At 38.7% G+C, this 15202-nt stretch overlaps 1 protein-coding gene across 2 annotated transcripts in view; it reads left to right on the forward strand.

The window, feature by feature from the left end:
• Positions 1-15202, forward strand: part of sfswap (splicing factor SWAP) — a 62769-nt gene that overhangs the window by 8715 nt on the left and 38852 nt on the right. For both annotated transcript variants that reach the window (XM_042508985.2, XM_088070877.1), the window contains exons 5-10: positions 3501-3726; positions 3958-4058; positions 6110-6260; positions 9444-9705; positions 10465-10617; positions 10796-10889. In XM_042508985.2, coding sequence (XP_042364919.1) covers positions 3501-3726; positions 3958-4058; positions 6110-6260; positions 9444-9705; positions 10465-10617; positions 10796-10889 — 987 coding nt within the window. The remainder of the gene's footprint in view (positions 1-3500; positions 3727-3957; positions 4059-6109; positions 6261-9443; positions 9706-10464; positions 10618-10795; positions 10890-15202) is intronic.

The following is a 15202-nucleotide window of genomic DNA, read 5'->3' on the forward strand; positions in this document are numbered from 1 at the left end:
ATGGCTTACTGTTGTTGATACCCTATTGTGCTCTTATACACAGTATATAAACACAATAACTGGGACATTCTCTTATTGGCATCTTGTGACCACTCCCAAATGAACTGTTAGGTGTGTTCTGAATTAGTCAGGCCTGTGCAGAATTGATCACTGTGCACACAGTACATGCTGGTTCTGTTCGACATCATCTCAACTTGCTTTGACCTTGTGCAAATATAGGCGATGACTAACTCACAAGATCAGGACTCATTTATATGTCGATTAATTGCTAGAATTTTGTTTTTCTGTCTTTAGATTTTTTTGTCCTTCTGTCTGTAAGTCAGTAAAGGTTAATTCTGTTAACAGAAGAAATGTGTGGTTGATTACACTTAATGCTTGAATAATTACAAACCTACACAAACTTTTAGTCCCAAGTGCGATGCGAAAATTCCTATAATGATGTGTGTGTATCTGACAAAACGATAATGGAAACTGTGTCACATTTCTGTTTTTCCTCTGTCTGAGTATTTTGACTGCTGAGTGATGGTTTTCAATTTTAAAGGAACAGGCCCAGTAATCCAGACCAGACAGCCAATTTATATGCGACAGCAAACTGATATGGTGGCATGCATTACTTAAGAATTCCAGCCTTTCTAAAGGTATATGTGGGATAAGTGAGTAATATGGAGGTAAAGCCATGAACGCGGTTTTGATGATCGCAGGTAGCTTATGCTGTGTTTACCCCCAATTAACTGTCTTCCATTACAATTTAGTTTTGTTTTTTTATTTATAAGGGGCACAGGTAACATGTCTTATATACTCCCTGTGATTATAATAATCCAATTCATTTCCATGTGTGCATTTTGTAAACACTTTGTGTTAGCACCTTATTTTGAAAACTGGATGCATACACATATGGTCCGATTCAGTGCATTTACCATAAAGCTCAGAATATAATTGCACTCCAACTTAAATGGCTGCTGGCTTGAATAAATCCTATAAGCTCCTGTGCTTCTCTGGTGATCCAGAGGCAGCGTATACATTGCCTGGTTGATGGTGTTTGTCTCTTTCAAAGAAATTAAAATAATTCTGCGATGGCTTTTTGCCAGACATTGTTCACTTCTTGGAAATGCATCATGTCGCAACTCGTATGCTACAACTGGAGTGAATAATGCATGCTTTTTGAAAGATTAACCACAATGAAAAGTTAATCCATCTAATAAAAGAATAACACTGCAACATTCAGAAGTGCAATACTTGAACTATAGATGATTAAAGGACATTATTTTAACCTTACATATCAAGATTATTTATAACATCATGGCATAAACAGTAATAACAGTTATTGGAGACAGATTACAAGCTGAATGGATTGGGATGAACAATAAGAACAGGATGTCTAACAGGATTTAAATATTTCTGTAAAGAGTTTCTACCAGACATTGTTTGAGGTGGGAAGCCACCCAGATCCTGACACATCTTGTCATTACATGACAGTCTAATCAATAGCTATTCAAGCATTTCCCACGTGAAATAGCATCTCTTTTTCTTCCCCCTAAAAATGAAAGGTTTCTGTCATAATGGTAATGGTACCACAACTCTGCTCCAAAATGGCACATACTTGCTGTATGCAGAAATGTACTTTTATACATATAGGCAATGCTTCACATTGACAAAACAACATTAAAATAACAACAAACAAAAAATAATGGATTTATATGTTTTAAATACTTTGCTGCTGCTTTGTTCCATCTGGTCTTTTTATGTTTCACAGTCTTCCCTTAGAACCAGACTAGTCCACAACCCGAACTCTCAGCAACCCCTTTTAGCTGCCACTTTCTTATGCATGAGTGGAAAGACAAGCTTTAATGTTGGCATGTACTGTGTACACATTCAGTATATAGCATACTGTGTATAAAAAAGCCAAAAGACCCTGGTGCATACATAGAGAGCATAACATAACTGCTGTACATGATATGCATATAATATTAATGTCTGCTCCCTAGATTATGAGGGTATGTCCTTCTCTTTGAAGACATTTCAATGTGGTGTATATGCTTGAGCATTATCACTACACAGTACAAAAAAGGTGATATTCTTACACCTGTTTTACTTTTTAAACAGAGAAAACACAACAATACACCTTCTGAATTCATGTTTCCTTCTTTTACCAAAACTAAGGCTTCTGCATTGCGCAACCTGTTGTTAGCAGCTCTGCAGCAGTGTTGCAACAACGAACGCTTCCAGTGTGAATACACACTGCTCACGCATGCAGTGTGGCCAAGGTGTAACCTCTAGGGCACGTGATGCACACTGCATGCCAAACATCCTCAATACAGCCTCTCCAGTGTGAAGTTAATAGAAAGATAAGGGTCTGTATTTTTGAGGTTATTGAAAATCCAATATTAGGGTTTCTGAATACCCTGGATACAGTCCATGTCTAGTGGACAGAGGATGCTTTTAATTATGCAACTGATTCGTTCCATTCCGCCACTTTTTAAATTTCTTCGTTTACTCATATGGTTGTATCTTGCTTGAATTACACTACTACTGCTCTGCTTTGGCCATATCCATAAATTTTAAGAAAATATGGACGAAATGAACACAGAGTAAGAACAGAAGGCTCTATCTGTGTCTGTATCAAAAACTGAGTATAAATTAGCCTTTAATGGGCATGCACCTCACTTGATGGGTTCAAGATGAGTATTTTTTTTATGTGCTTACTCGAGATAAGAAATGGCTGTAAATCGTACGTCATACTCAGGGCACTGGCATGCTTTATGACTGTTACACGTTAGTTATGTTTTGCTTTGGGTCTATGGCGTAGACGTGGCAGAGGATGCTTTGTATGAGTATATCACATCGACATAAAACAAGTATTACACACACCCTTTTTACCTAATGGCTAAGTCCATAAATTGGAGTGTGAAAGGCCCTTGTATGTCAGGAAGTCCTTGGCAGCTCAGAACACAATAATGGTCTGTTAGTGTTGGACACTGGCATCTTTCTGGCCGGTGTCCTGAAAGGTAGTATTTATTATGACTTTCATCTTGATGAGGTATGTGTGGTCTTTTCAGAGATTTCTGCACTTCTCTGCACTCACAAGGTAATGACAATGGTTAATCATTAAAAGCACACAAGGGGGACAATAATGAATGAATAATGGACCACTTCTTGTTCCACTGATTTCCACCCCATGTGTATTTTAAGAATTAATGTCATCACAATGAACATAAGAGTGCCTAGCATAGAAATGCCTCAGAGACAAAATGGCTTGTGTCCTTGGTATGAGGAAGGCCTTTATAAACTGTGCTTTGCATTTTAATGTTATGTTCAGCTGTCAGGTTCACTAACTCTTATGTGTGATGATCCCTATTTTTCACTTTTGCTTCCACAAGCGACATTTCCTGTTATTGCACTTTTTTATAAGAAATCAATAATGGTCATGAAATCAGTGCTTGCATTCAGTCTGTTCAGTTTAAAACATATGTGTTCCTTTCTTCATTTTTTTTTCCTGGTAGCCGGCAACCATCAAGACCCATAACATCATCGAGAGGACAGCCAACTTTGTGTCTCAGCAGGGGGCTCAGTTTGAAATAGTCCTGAAAGCGAAGCAGTCTGGTAACTCCCAGTTTGACTTTCTTCGTTTTGACCATTACCTCAACCCGTATTACAAACACATCCTGCGGGCCATGAAGGAAGGTCGATACAACCTCATCTCCACCAAGAAGCAGGAGCAATCGCAGGGTGAGTTATGGAAAGCAGTCACTGAATTCATAGGTGTCATGTTCCCACACAGACGCTACATATGCAGAATCAAGAATATCATGTACTGCAGTTAATGCAGAAATATTGCATCTGTTATACATGAGCAATCGAAGAATACATTGAGAAACACTGCATTAATTATATGCTACAAACTTGTTCATACATACTGTATGTTCACTACTTTTTCCTTTTTTTGCCTTCTTGCTGCAGAATCCCACTCTGACGATTCAGATGACGATGGAGATGGCAGTTATCTCCATCCCAGCCTCTTTGCCCCTAAAAAGTGCTCTCGCCTGGAGGAGCTTGTGAAGGTAATGTTAATAGAATGTAAGCCACCCAGTGTGGAGCTTTACTTGTTGGTTGCTACTTTATATTGTGATGCTGCCCTGCAAAAAAGTATGTACCTAAAAAACTTTTTAATGAGCCAAGAAAAACAGCCCAGGTTTTGTCTTCAAGCATTTTCAGGCAATTCGATGGGTTTTAAAAACGTTACATAGCTTTAAGGGTAACTTAGGTATGGACCCTATTTTCCCATGTTTTTGTGTCCAAGTGACTAATGGGAACAACATTTTTTGAAACTGGTCTAGCATTGAGCAAGATGAAACAGGCTGCAATGAAACCACTCAGGGCATTTGTACAATGTCAATTAATGTTCTCTTAAAATGCTTGGTTTTGTAACTGATATGTTCAGACTACTAGTCTTAAGGCTTGGACACACTTTTTTGCATTGAATGTCTGTGGACAACTATGGTCCCGCCATGCATGCATGGTGGTATTCATAGCACCATGAATGGCCCGTATCAGCCCCCGGCAGTAAATGGAACGGCTGGGAGGCGAACTTACTGTCCTACTGCCAACTCAAGTGAAAGTGAAACTAAGTAAATGGTGCTGGATCTGCAGTGGAGTCTGTCAAATATCCAAATTAAAACTATTTTGGCGAGGCAGCTGCAGCTGGCTTGACGGCAGTGTTCTGGACTAGACTGGAGTGTGGAATAAGAGATTGGAGATTGCTTCGTTGGTGCACTTGCTATTCTTAGTCTATGCAGCCACAAAAAATGGGCTGCACAAGCACATCCTGAAAGATGCAGGTGAATGACTACATTTACGTCTGGCAGACATGTAAACTGTGAGTTGGCCCTAATTGTCTGACAACATTATAAAAAGGATCTTCAGAGAGATAGGTCTTTTTGTAAAAGACAAAGATTCCTTTTGTTTAACCAGAAACAGCCCTGAATTCGCCGTTGTCAAACCCACCAGACACTATTTAAATAAAGAGTAGTTTTATCATCATAAAACATACTAAGTTTACAGAAACAAAATAAAACTAACAAAAAGCTGTTTTGGTTTATCCCCCACTGTTCCAACAATCACCAACTCTGGTTTGGTTAAAATTAACCCTTAATTCACACAGTTCTATGTGAAAAGATATTGGCTCTATGCACACTAAAATAACTTTTTAAAAGCTGTTTATGGAGTTTATTCTTTAACAGATACGTCTATGTCACTACAAATATTTCCATATTGTCAAGCACTTAAAATAATTAGCTTGTTGGTGGCAAAACCAGTACTCGTAGTAGACATAGATTAACAGTGCACAAATGCCCTGAGTGGTTACACTGCAGCCTGTTTTGCCTGTTTTGCTGCACTCTCAATCAATACTGGACCAATTTTTTAAAAAAAATGTTGTTACTTAGAAACAAAAACATGGAAAATCAAGGTCAAGGCTGAAAAATACAAAAGTTACCCTTTAAGGCATATGAGAGCAGGCTGCTCATCTTAAGGATTCAAACAGAAAATGTATAATCATGCTTTATGCTGCAGTTCAAACTGGAAGTTGAACACTGCCTGCCATGTGAATAACTTTTACATGCTGTTAGTTGTGCTCGTGTCTGTTACTGCATTCTCTAATAACTATATTCTGTTTCCTTGTCTTCATGCTGTTACAGTTTTTTGTTCATACTTTCATGTGCATTGTCGGGAGAACAGCCATTAGTCTTTAACAGAGCAGCAAGAATGGAAGCATGTCTTTTTTAAAGAAACATAATGAGCTCTTTTAATAGCAAGCTGTCCAACAGTTGCCTCCCATCAAGAGGGCTTTCCTTTTCAAATCAGCCACTCTAATTTTCTACTAATGATTCATATTTCATATTTTATGGAGTTAACTATTAAATTCTGTATGCAGTGCTTAAATATTGCACAGCATTTTATGGTTTCTGACTTCATAGAGGTTTGAATATTTATGTGTTATATTATGACTGTAAAATGGATCTGTCTCCTCGCTTGTGGTGTGATTTCAATAGCTTAAGCATCCCTTCACAAAAATAATAGACAGTTTTTACAAACTGACCTTCTACTTCTGCAGCCTCTGAAAGTTATGGACCCAGACCATCCTCTGGCAGCACTTGTGCGAAAAGCTAAACAGGAAAGGAATGGCACAGCAGCAGTAGTAACTGAACCAGAGGAAGTGACGGACCCAGCTGCATCCAGCACACCAGCTCAGTACACCGCTGACCGTGAGTATAGATTTTTAGGCCTGCACCTAAAACAAATAACAAAAAAAAAGGAATGATCAAAAAAAATGCTTGGTGTTTGAAAAGGTGTTTGAAAGCAGCACTACAAACTTGATGTGGATCCAGGTTTCAAAGGGTTAATTGCCCTCAGATAGTCTGAGCTAAAATGGTACTGAACGTCCCAGTGTGCTGAAGTGCTTGAACCACAAATACTTGTGCATTGCAGTAGTGAAGCTCTTAACAGCTACTTCATGAAATTACATGAATTTGACTCACATTATTGAAGCTAATGTAATGCCTTGATAGTTGAAGTATATAGCCGGTCTGATGAAAGTTCATCTAAGATTATATATATAAACTGAATGAAAATGACATTTGAACAGAATGAACGGCGTGAAAAAAATAGCACATCTGTTAAATTTAAAAGAATGCCTGGTTCGTGTACGCACTGTATGCAAGAACATGTGCGTATTCATCCATGATGAGTCACATCCAACACCACTCCACGTTATTCATCACACTCAACAGTAATTTGTTCCTGTATGTCTCTACCCCCTCTGGACTGGTTGCTTAAATAAACCCGCGGTCATTGGCCCCTGCTGACCCGTGATTGTTTTCTTGTCCATTACTGCAATTTATTCATTCCTAAGACAGTTGTGGTGGGTGTCCTTTGGTCTGTTCTGTGCTTGTGGATGACCTAGCTGCTTAATGCCGCTGATATGCATTGCTGCTCATAACGGGGGCTGTTAATTTGCTCATCCATGTAGCTATGCTAGGCTTGGTCCAATGAGAAAGCCTTCTCTTGTCCTTTGAACATTTTGTTTTACTACTTATGATGTAAATACAGGGTGTGGATAATAAGTTGCTCCATTACCTCTTTTGTACTGGATTTTATCCCTTAATTTAGTGTATTTAATCACTCCCTCTGACCCTAATAGATACGAGACCTAACAATAACAGCAGCATCAAAAACACCAGTGTACTTCAACATAAAAGTCAATTTATGAAATCTATCTACTGATCTGATCATCTATCTGTGTGACCCTCTATCTGACCAACCATTTAAGTAAATTTCCCTTTTGACCTCCCACTTACAAATCTTAAATCTAAGTCTTCATCACAGCTGTAGCACATGTCAAGTTTGTAAATGAAAGCCCCTGCTATGTATTTTTTTTTCTCAGACTAAAGAAAATTGAAAAGTCAACCAGCTCAGTGACTAATGTGTTAATATCACACTGTCTCCACTTTGACATTGACCATTTATTTTGTCCCTGTCCCCATACACCCCCCCACTCCTCTTCCCCTCTCTCTTTTCATTAAGGAGGCTTGGTAATACAAATTCACTGATAAGGGAGATGACCCTTTCGCACATAGGTTACATCTTGATTTATATGCTCTTCAGTCTGCTGATTTAAATTAATTACTGCGATGGACATATTAAACACAACATAAAAACATAGCTTGACACTGAACAAGAAAGCACAGCACACAAAACAACCACAACACAAAGCAAGCTTTAGCAACAGAAGGCCAATCATAGCCATATAATGAACACTTCTACACCATTTCACTCTTAAAGCCTGACCACACTAATGTGCTTCTGTCCAGCGGCCAATACAAATGCAGTTGCTTACACGTTGCCTCCACTCTTTGGAATTATTTTAACTATGTCAAAGCAAAACAAAACAAAACAAACAAAAAAATAGATTGTACAGGGTTCACACAGTCATGGAAAACTTGGAAAAGGAATTAAATTTTACAATTACATTTTCCAACCCTGGAAAAGCTGTGGAATTTTTGAAAATTATTGAAAGTTTTGGAAAGTCATGGAGTTTTGTTGTGTGTAATGGAATTAATTGCTAGTCACTACCTTGTGTGGATAACCTCGTAAGTATTGTAACATAATGGCACATTTATCTTCTCTATCTGTCAACGTAACATACCTTTAAACCTTTAAAAACCTTGGCAAAAAAATACTTTCTAAAACATTAGAAGAAGGCAATGAGCCACACACGGAAATGACCCCAAGAATTAGGAGAAAATTAATAGATAGTACCATAAAATTATCTGAAAATTAGTGGAATTAATATTTTAATTTCTTGCAATTTGTGGAAGATTTCAAGCTGCTGGTTTGTCAAACTGCTGTTTTCCACGTTTTTGATAGAAATCGCACCAATTTGCTAAGTGGTTCAAAGGGTTAATATGAGTTTGAGTTTGAATATGATATGTTTAGAAAACATAGGGCAAGTGGGGCAATATATATATATTTTCTTATTATGGGTCCTTGAAAAGTAGTTTGGTCCATGTCCTATTTACAAACGTTGAGTAGACAGGGTTTATGATTGAGATATTTTGGCTTCACATTTAGGGAGCTGTCATACCATCTGTCTTTATATGCAGTCACTGGTCAAAACTAAGTACAGGAAACCTTAAAGCAACCTCCTGCAGTCGCACTTCTTGATGTGTAAAAAATGCACAGTGTAGCCAGTGTAAACAATCCCCCATAAACAGCTCACATTTACTGTATATTTACAACAAAAAGAGACAAACCATTGGGTTTGGGGTCAACTTAATACCTTGCAAGAGAAAAATTATTGCGGTCATAAAATGCTATATCTTTGTCCAGTTTTTCCTGCCTTGAAGATGTAATTTCAACGGAGAGTGAGCACAAATGTGGCATTTCTGTTATTAATAGGCTCACTAAATAAGCCTAGATTCTATTTCCAGTGGCAGATGACTTTCCCCTGACCTGTTGATGTTCTTCACCAAGGTCGAAATAGAAAGACTCTGAAATGAATTAGTAAATCATCCCGTAACTCTAGTGAAAGCACCATAATTTCACATAACGCCTAAACAATTGTTTCCTGTACTTCCCACTTTTCAAGTCAACTGTACAGGGGATTGACACAAGAGCTATACACCATAAAGCATTACAGCATTATACCAAACAATTGCCTTTCAGCTCATAGCAGAGCTGAGTCAACAGCTGTGACTGCCTCAACAAAAATTGAACATTACAATCCTCTCAAAGCCTGTCTTTATTGTATGGCTGTGGGAAAAGGTGGCATTATATTATGCAGTTTATGTTCACATGAAGTAACAGGAGCTGTTTGTACTTCATCAGGGGCCATTCAAGTATTTTTGGAAGGAAATTCATGTACTAATTTCCTCCTTATTTCTTTACAGCTAATGCTGCAGCAATGTACTACGGGTACTACATGCTTCCTGATGGGACTTTCTGCTTGGCCCCGCCTCCTCCTGGGATCGATGCCAGTGCGTACTATAACAGCATGCCCTCAGCTGTCATGGCTGCTCCTACCTCGTCTGAGGCTTTGCCTAGTCTGGGAACTACACCCACCCCTCCTGAAACTATCGCTATGGCACCACCAGCTACAGTCGCCTCTCAGGTCACCAGCTCTGCTGCTCCTGTGGTTGTACCAGAAACCAGGTAGGAACTAATGGTCATCCATGTTTCATATAAAGTTTTACTGTTTTTTTTTATATAGTCAACAAGCTACCAGCAATAAAAGATCACAAATGCCATGACAGTCTGTACATTAAATTGTGAGCTGTAAATGTACAACTTCTGAGCAGAAGAGAGATCGTGTTATCACGGAGCCTTACATTGCAAAGTGTGTCTTCCTCTGTGCCGCTGCATCGCTGCAGCCTTGACCAAAGGGGAGAGTGAAAGTCAAGAGCGTTCACTCTACAGCAAAGTCTTGGGACCAAAACATTCCCCGGGGGCACACTGTGCAGCGCACTGACTGGCAGAGAAACCAAAAAAATGACTGCTTGGCTTAAAGTTATCTTAGTCGACTGAGGGGTCTCTGACTGATGATTCAAACCTACTACTGTCAGGGAGCAGCCCTATCCCTGTGTGATACTAATTTATCCTGATAGTTTCAGTGACATTTAAAACATGATTGATATTTTTTGTGCTTTTGGTATTTTTCTCCGTTAAGAATTTAATACCATGAACCTTTTGATTGAAGTAATTTTATTGGAGAACCTGATCAAAAACTTCTTCAGCTTAATCAGTGTTTTTAATTAAAAAGCTTAATTTGCTCTAGGCATAGGGTGTGAGTAATCACTTAAATTAAAGACCGTAATTTAATAGAGCAAGACCCATGTAAGAACAGATCACACCTGTTTTAATAGCTGAAACTTTTCTATCAGCTTAACATCTTTAATTTCCCCCCCAAAACAGTTTGAAACCCGAAGCTCCAGTTTCCACACCAGCAACACCAGCCATCATTCCCCCTCCGCCTGACACCCAGCCAGTCATAGACAAGCTGGCTGAATATGTCGCAAGAAACGGTCTTAAGTTTGAGGCCAGTGTCCGTGCCAAGAATGATCCACGGTAAGTGCTCTTAGCAGAAATAAATCTCCTATACCGATCACATCTTGGTTTTAGGAACTCTTATCAGTAACTTTAAGTTCAGATATTGTAGAGCCCCTTCATCATCCTCTGACTTATCGTTTATGAGTGCTCCCCTCTCATCTTATACACTATGTGTTCTTCCCTCTGTCTACTGTAGGTTTGACTTCTTGCAGTCCTGGAATCAGTATAACACATATTATGAGTTTAAGAAGAATTACTTCATGCAGAAGGAAGGAAAATGCTTTTCAGAGGTATTCCCAGCTTTATTATTATGAGTGTGTGAGCGTGTGTGCTTGAGAATCATGTAGACCTCCTCTAGCTTCATTTTATATTGCTGTCTATGTCTTGACACCTTAGTTCAAAACTTGTGTATTTGACACTTTGATGTGTTTGTGTTACAGTTGACTAGTAAAACTACTGTATTGCTGTGAACTTTTGTGTGGTCCATAGTTAGAGAATGCTGTAGATTATGATGACGGTACTGCTACAGTTTATTCATAGCTGCTAAGATAAAAACTCCTATGTGAAGCCTTAAATAGGTTAAAGAAATACTTTAGCCCAAATGGCCATTTGTATATCAATCACTCATTCAGTGTTACCTTGAAGGGATAAAAAAAAGCAATTTTTCATCCCTCAGGTGAACGAAGAATCCAAAATAGAGAAAATTCTTGATGCACTGTTGCAAAGGGGATCATGTCAAACGACAGCAAAACTTGATCAAAACAGTTTACAAACTCTCACACTCATGCGGTGTAATCCAAGTCTCATTTATCCAATCATTTGCTCAGTACTTCCAAAAAAGACAGTACCCTCCAACAGGGAACTAAACTGAAAGTGAAACTAATCTATGCTCTCATCAAGGCCAGACTCCATCGAATTTAACCTCGCTAAACACAGGAGCTGCTGGTCTCCAGCTGCCTTGAATAGTTTTTGTTATATTGTTTGACCTTAGTGTTTTAGACAGTTAGTTCGGAGTTTTAGAAAGTTAGTTTGAACATAACACAAACAAACAAATGGATAAAGGCAGTGGTAGACCAGCAGCTCAAAGGTTAAAGCAAGGTAAGTTTAGTTCTCTGCCAGAAAGGGCTGTCTGTTTGGGAGGTACTGAGCATATGATTGGATAAATGAGACTTGGATTGTACTGCATGCATTGTGTGAGAGTTTGTAAACAGATGTTTTGATATAGTTTTGTTGTTGTTAAATGCAGTTGTCTATGACTTAAGTTCATTATGTGAAAAAAAAACAAAGTTTTCTTCACAAATTCAACTAAACACAGGATGAGTCATTGATATACAAATGGCCATTTAGGGGGTGACATAATCCTTTAAGCTTTGCAAATGGCACACGATTAACAACATTGCTGTCATGGATATTGTTGAAGAAGAGTTTTACAAAGCCGGATAAGTGCATTTTCAGAAAGAAAGGTCAGTGTAATTAGTCCTCTTATTCTTCAGTAAAAACAAAAAAAAAAGAAAAAATACAGTTACAACCCACAGAACTAAAATTGCATGCAGGGCTGAAGAAATAAAAATGATAAGTTTGTGCGCAACGTGATGGCAAAGTTGTTGGAGAACCAGCAAGCATGTAGAGAATCAGCAGGAATGTGTGGCTCTAATGAGTGCTGGGATGGAGACAAGCATCAAATTAAAAATCTAACCCTTACCTTTATAGAGATATATCTGTAGACACAATTTTAAAAATTAATCATTGTATTTTTTTCTTTTAATATATTTCCTTTCATTTTTCTTTATTATATTATATTTGTGCTCTTTTCAGTAGATGTTGGGTATGAGCAGATCAAAGCTCGGTGAAAGCATTATTAATTCTCCCCAAAAAATGACCTTCACACTTATGAGAAACGCTGTTCTCCCATTTACCTCCTGTCATCAACCTCACTGTTCTCCACACCTGTACGTAATTGTGTTTAACAGCATTTGCAGCCACCACTTAGACATGGGAAAAGGTTGTCTAAAGATTCGCTGCACTTACAGTCAACCTTGAAATTAGCTGCTTTTTGCTGCTGATAAGCTAGGACCTGCCATGCTGAAATTTGAGGCATCCTGATCTAAAATATTGAAATGAAGCATGAGAGCGACACAGAGAACAAGGAAGAGATTATCTGAAAAGCAGGATCCAGCCTCCTTACAGGGCACCACAGCGATACGCTGTAAAAATCCCTCTGTCTTAAACAGTTACCCAGTCTCATTTCCAGCATCATTTCTGCCAGTGAGGTCATTCAAATTAGTATCCCTTGTTTTAAGATTTTTATAAAAACACATAATAATTAATTAATTAATATCTATAATATTGAATACATAACAGCTAACTGTGTCACTATCTAAACCTAAAATTTCAAACAAGTTGATTGGTTGACTGCCTATTTGTGGTCTTTTCCGTTGTTTCGCTTGTCCAGCTGTGCCTTTGCTAAAAAAGATTCTATACCTATTGTCTATCACTGTCTGTACACCAATATCAGAACTAAATCTGTGATGGTGAGGTCCTCAGTGACATTAAATAGCAGCAGTGCTAACAGACATGCATCACTTTTCTGGCTCTTCTGGCTGTCCTGGCACCCAGTGGCACATGCCTTATGCTGGGTTCACACTGGACGCGCAAGCGCCCCGATAGGTTAATTGTTGCGCAGCTGCCCGTCAGCAGTTACCTGGCCGTTCACACCAGGAGTGCATTTGTCTGCGCCAGTCAGCAGCAGCCCTCTTTCTCTGAGCTCTGTCTCCGTCTCTCTGTCCTTACAAGCCTCTATGTCTGTGGCTATGTATGTGTCTGTGAGTGAGTGAGTGTGTTTGTGTGAGCGAGTCCTTCAGTGTTTGTCCGCTCGCCTCTCTCTCTCTCTCTGTAGACTTAATTGACAAGTATTGTGGAAGCACTGGATGCATATTTTATCCCTTATCATGATCAGATCATTCATATCATATCTGATATAGCAGTTATATAATTCATAATAGGGTATTTAGTGTATTTTCTTGTCAGAGTCACTCACGTAAAAAAAATAGACTAAGCGCTAAAACTATTGCTGTAGATCATCAGGGGTGCAGAAAGCAAGTGGCCGTCACAGAAAAATCGGTGTTTTGCGGCTGTTCCAGTGTGAACCCAGAGTTGTATGTCGTATGGTGTGTTGGTTGAACAGTAAGTGTTGCTAACAAATTCATCTTGGTTAGGCAAGGAATAATTGATTCCTGGTATATGTTTGCCTTGGTTTTAGGGTGACCCAGAATCTCACAATTAATCATTAACAACAAACATTAAGTTGGGACGGGCTTATTTATGGTTCTTTCCAAGAATTTGAATTCATGCGTAGCAAGTTGCAGTTTTTCTCTATCTTCCGGTGTGGTTCAACACCTGTCATTTATTTAATATTTATTCATGACAAAATTATCTTGGAAAATTGTTCTGCTGTTTTCCAGTTATTCCAGGACATACTGGAACCTTGTCCAGAACTCACAATTGTGGAGGGACAGTAACACCAAGAGATATTTTATCCTAAAAATAATTTGGAAGATACCCAGTTTTATTTGGTTGATTGCTGAAGGCTCATATTAGCTCAAGCTAAACTTAAGGAGGCAGGTTTGGTTGCTTTAAAATTAACTCTACCGAAGGGACCACTAATACAGCTTGTGAACAAATGCAAGGACAAGTGATGCATCACATATTTTCTCTGTGCTGGTGATAAATGTTACACACTGCAACAAAATGAAAGCAATTATGAACTCAACTCCTTCAAAGCACAACCTGTTTTCCTGCCAAGGTCCCTTTAAAATCTGATCTCATGACACCACTGAAGATGAATGGACTAATGCACGTTGTAGCATATTCACCAGGTATTTAAGTAGTGTCAAGGTTTTAGAAAAGTGGTTTGTCTTTTTCACAGGTCATTTACTGAGAGCAAATTCACCTTTTTTAACAAGAATCTGCAAGCATTTGTGTCTCAGCTTAAGTGTTTTTCAGCTCTTATAGCTGAGCTTTGGTGTTCAGTGTTTGGTTATTTTCACAGAGTTTATAAGTTTCCATAAAGCCATCATTGCTCACAGAAAACGGAATTTTATGTGATTTGAGCAGTAGGATAGCTAGGTGGGTAGATAGATGGATAGATATTTCTTATGCACATATATGCATGCGTGTGTATACCCTCATATTCAAGGTTTGTTGAGTCTGCTTTGTGTCAGAGTGAGAGAGGAGAAAAGAGAGAAGTGAGCGAGAAAGTTTTGTAAGGAGCAATTTGTCTTCTGACGAATCAAATCCATTAGCTTGTCAGAGTGCAGAGGAGTGTGGCCCATTATGACACAGCTCAGGCTGCTCCAACAAGCGGCTGCTCGGCTTTTCTATCAAGAAACCTGCCTCGTGTTTGTGATTTGTGCCGTGGGTAATGGGATGCAGATATCGCTGCTCTCAGTCAGTGCTATTATTTATAGTTTCATAGTTAATGAAAAAGCAAAAAAGGGCTAAAATCAGTCAAATCAGACAGCAGCAGGATGAGGGGCTGCCAGTAATTTGTTTAAGCATCAAAAAAATCTTCAGAATGTGGCACTTTTGGAGAGGATAAATAAAA

Source organism: Plectropomus leopardus, chromosome 20 (genome assembly GCF_026936395.1).
Source record: "Plectropomus leopardus strain MGB_pleo_1.0 chromosome 20, ASM2693639v1, whole genome shotgun sequence".
Taxonomy (NCBI): Eukaryota; Metazoa; Chordata; class Actinopteri; order Perciformes; family Serranidae; genus Plectropomus; species Plectropomus leopardus.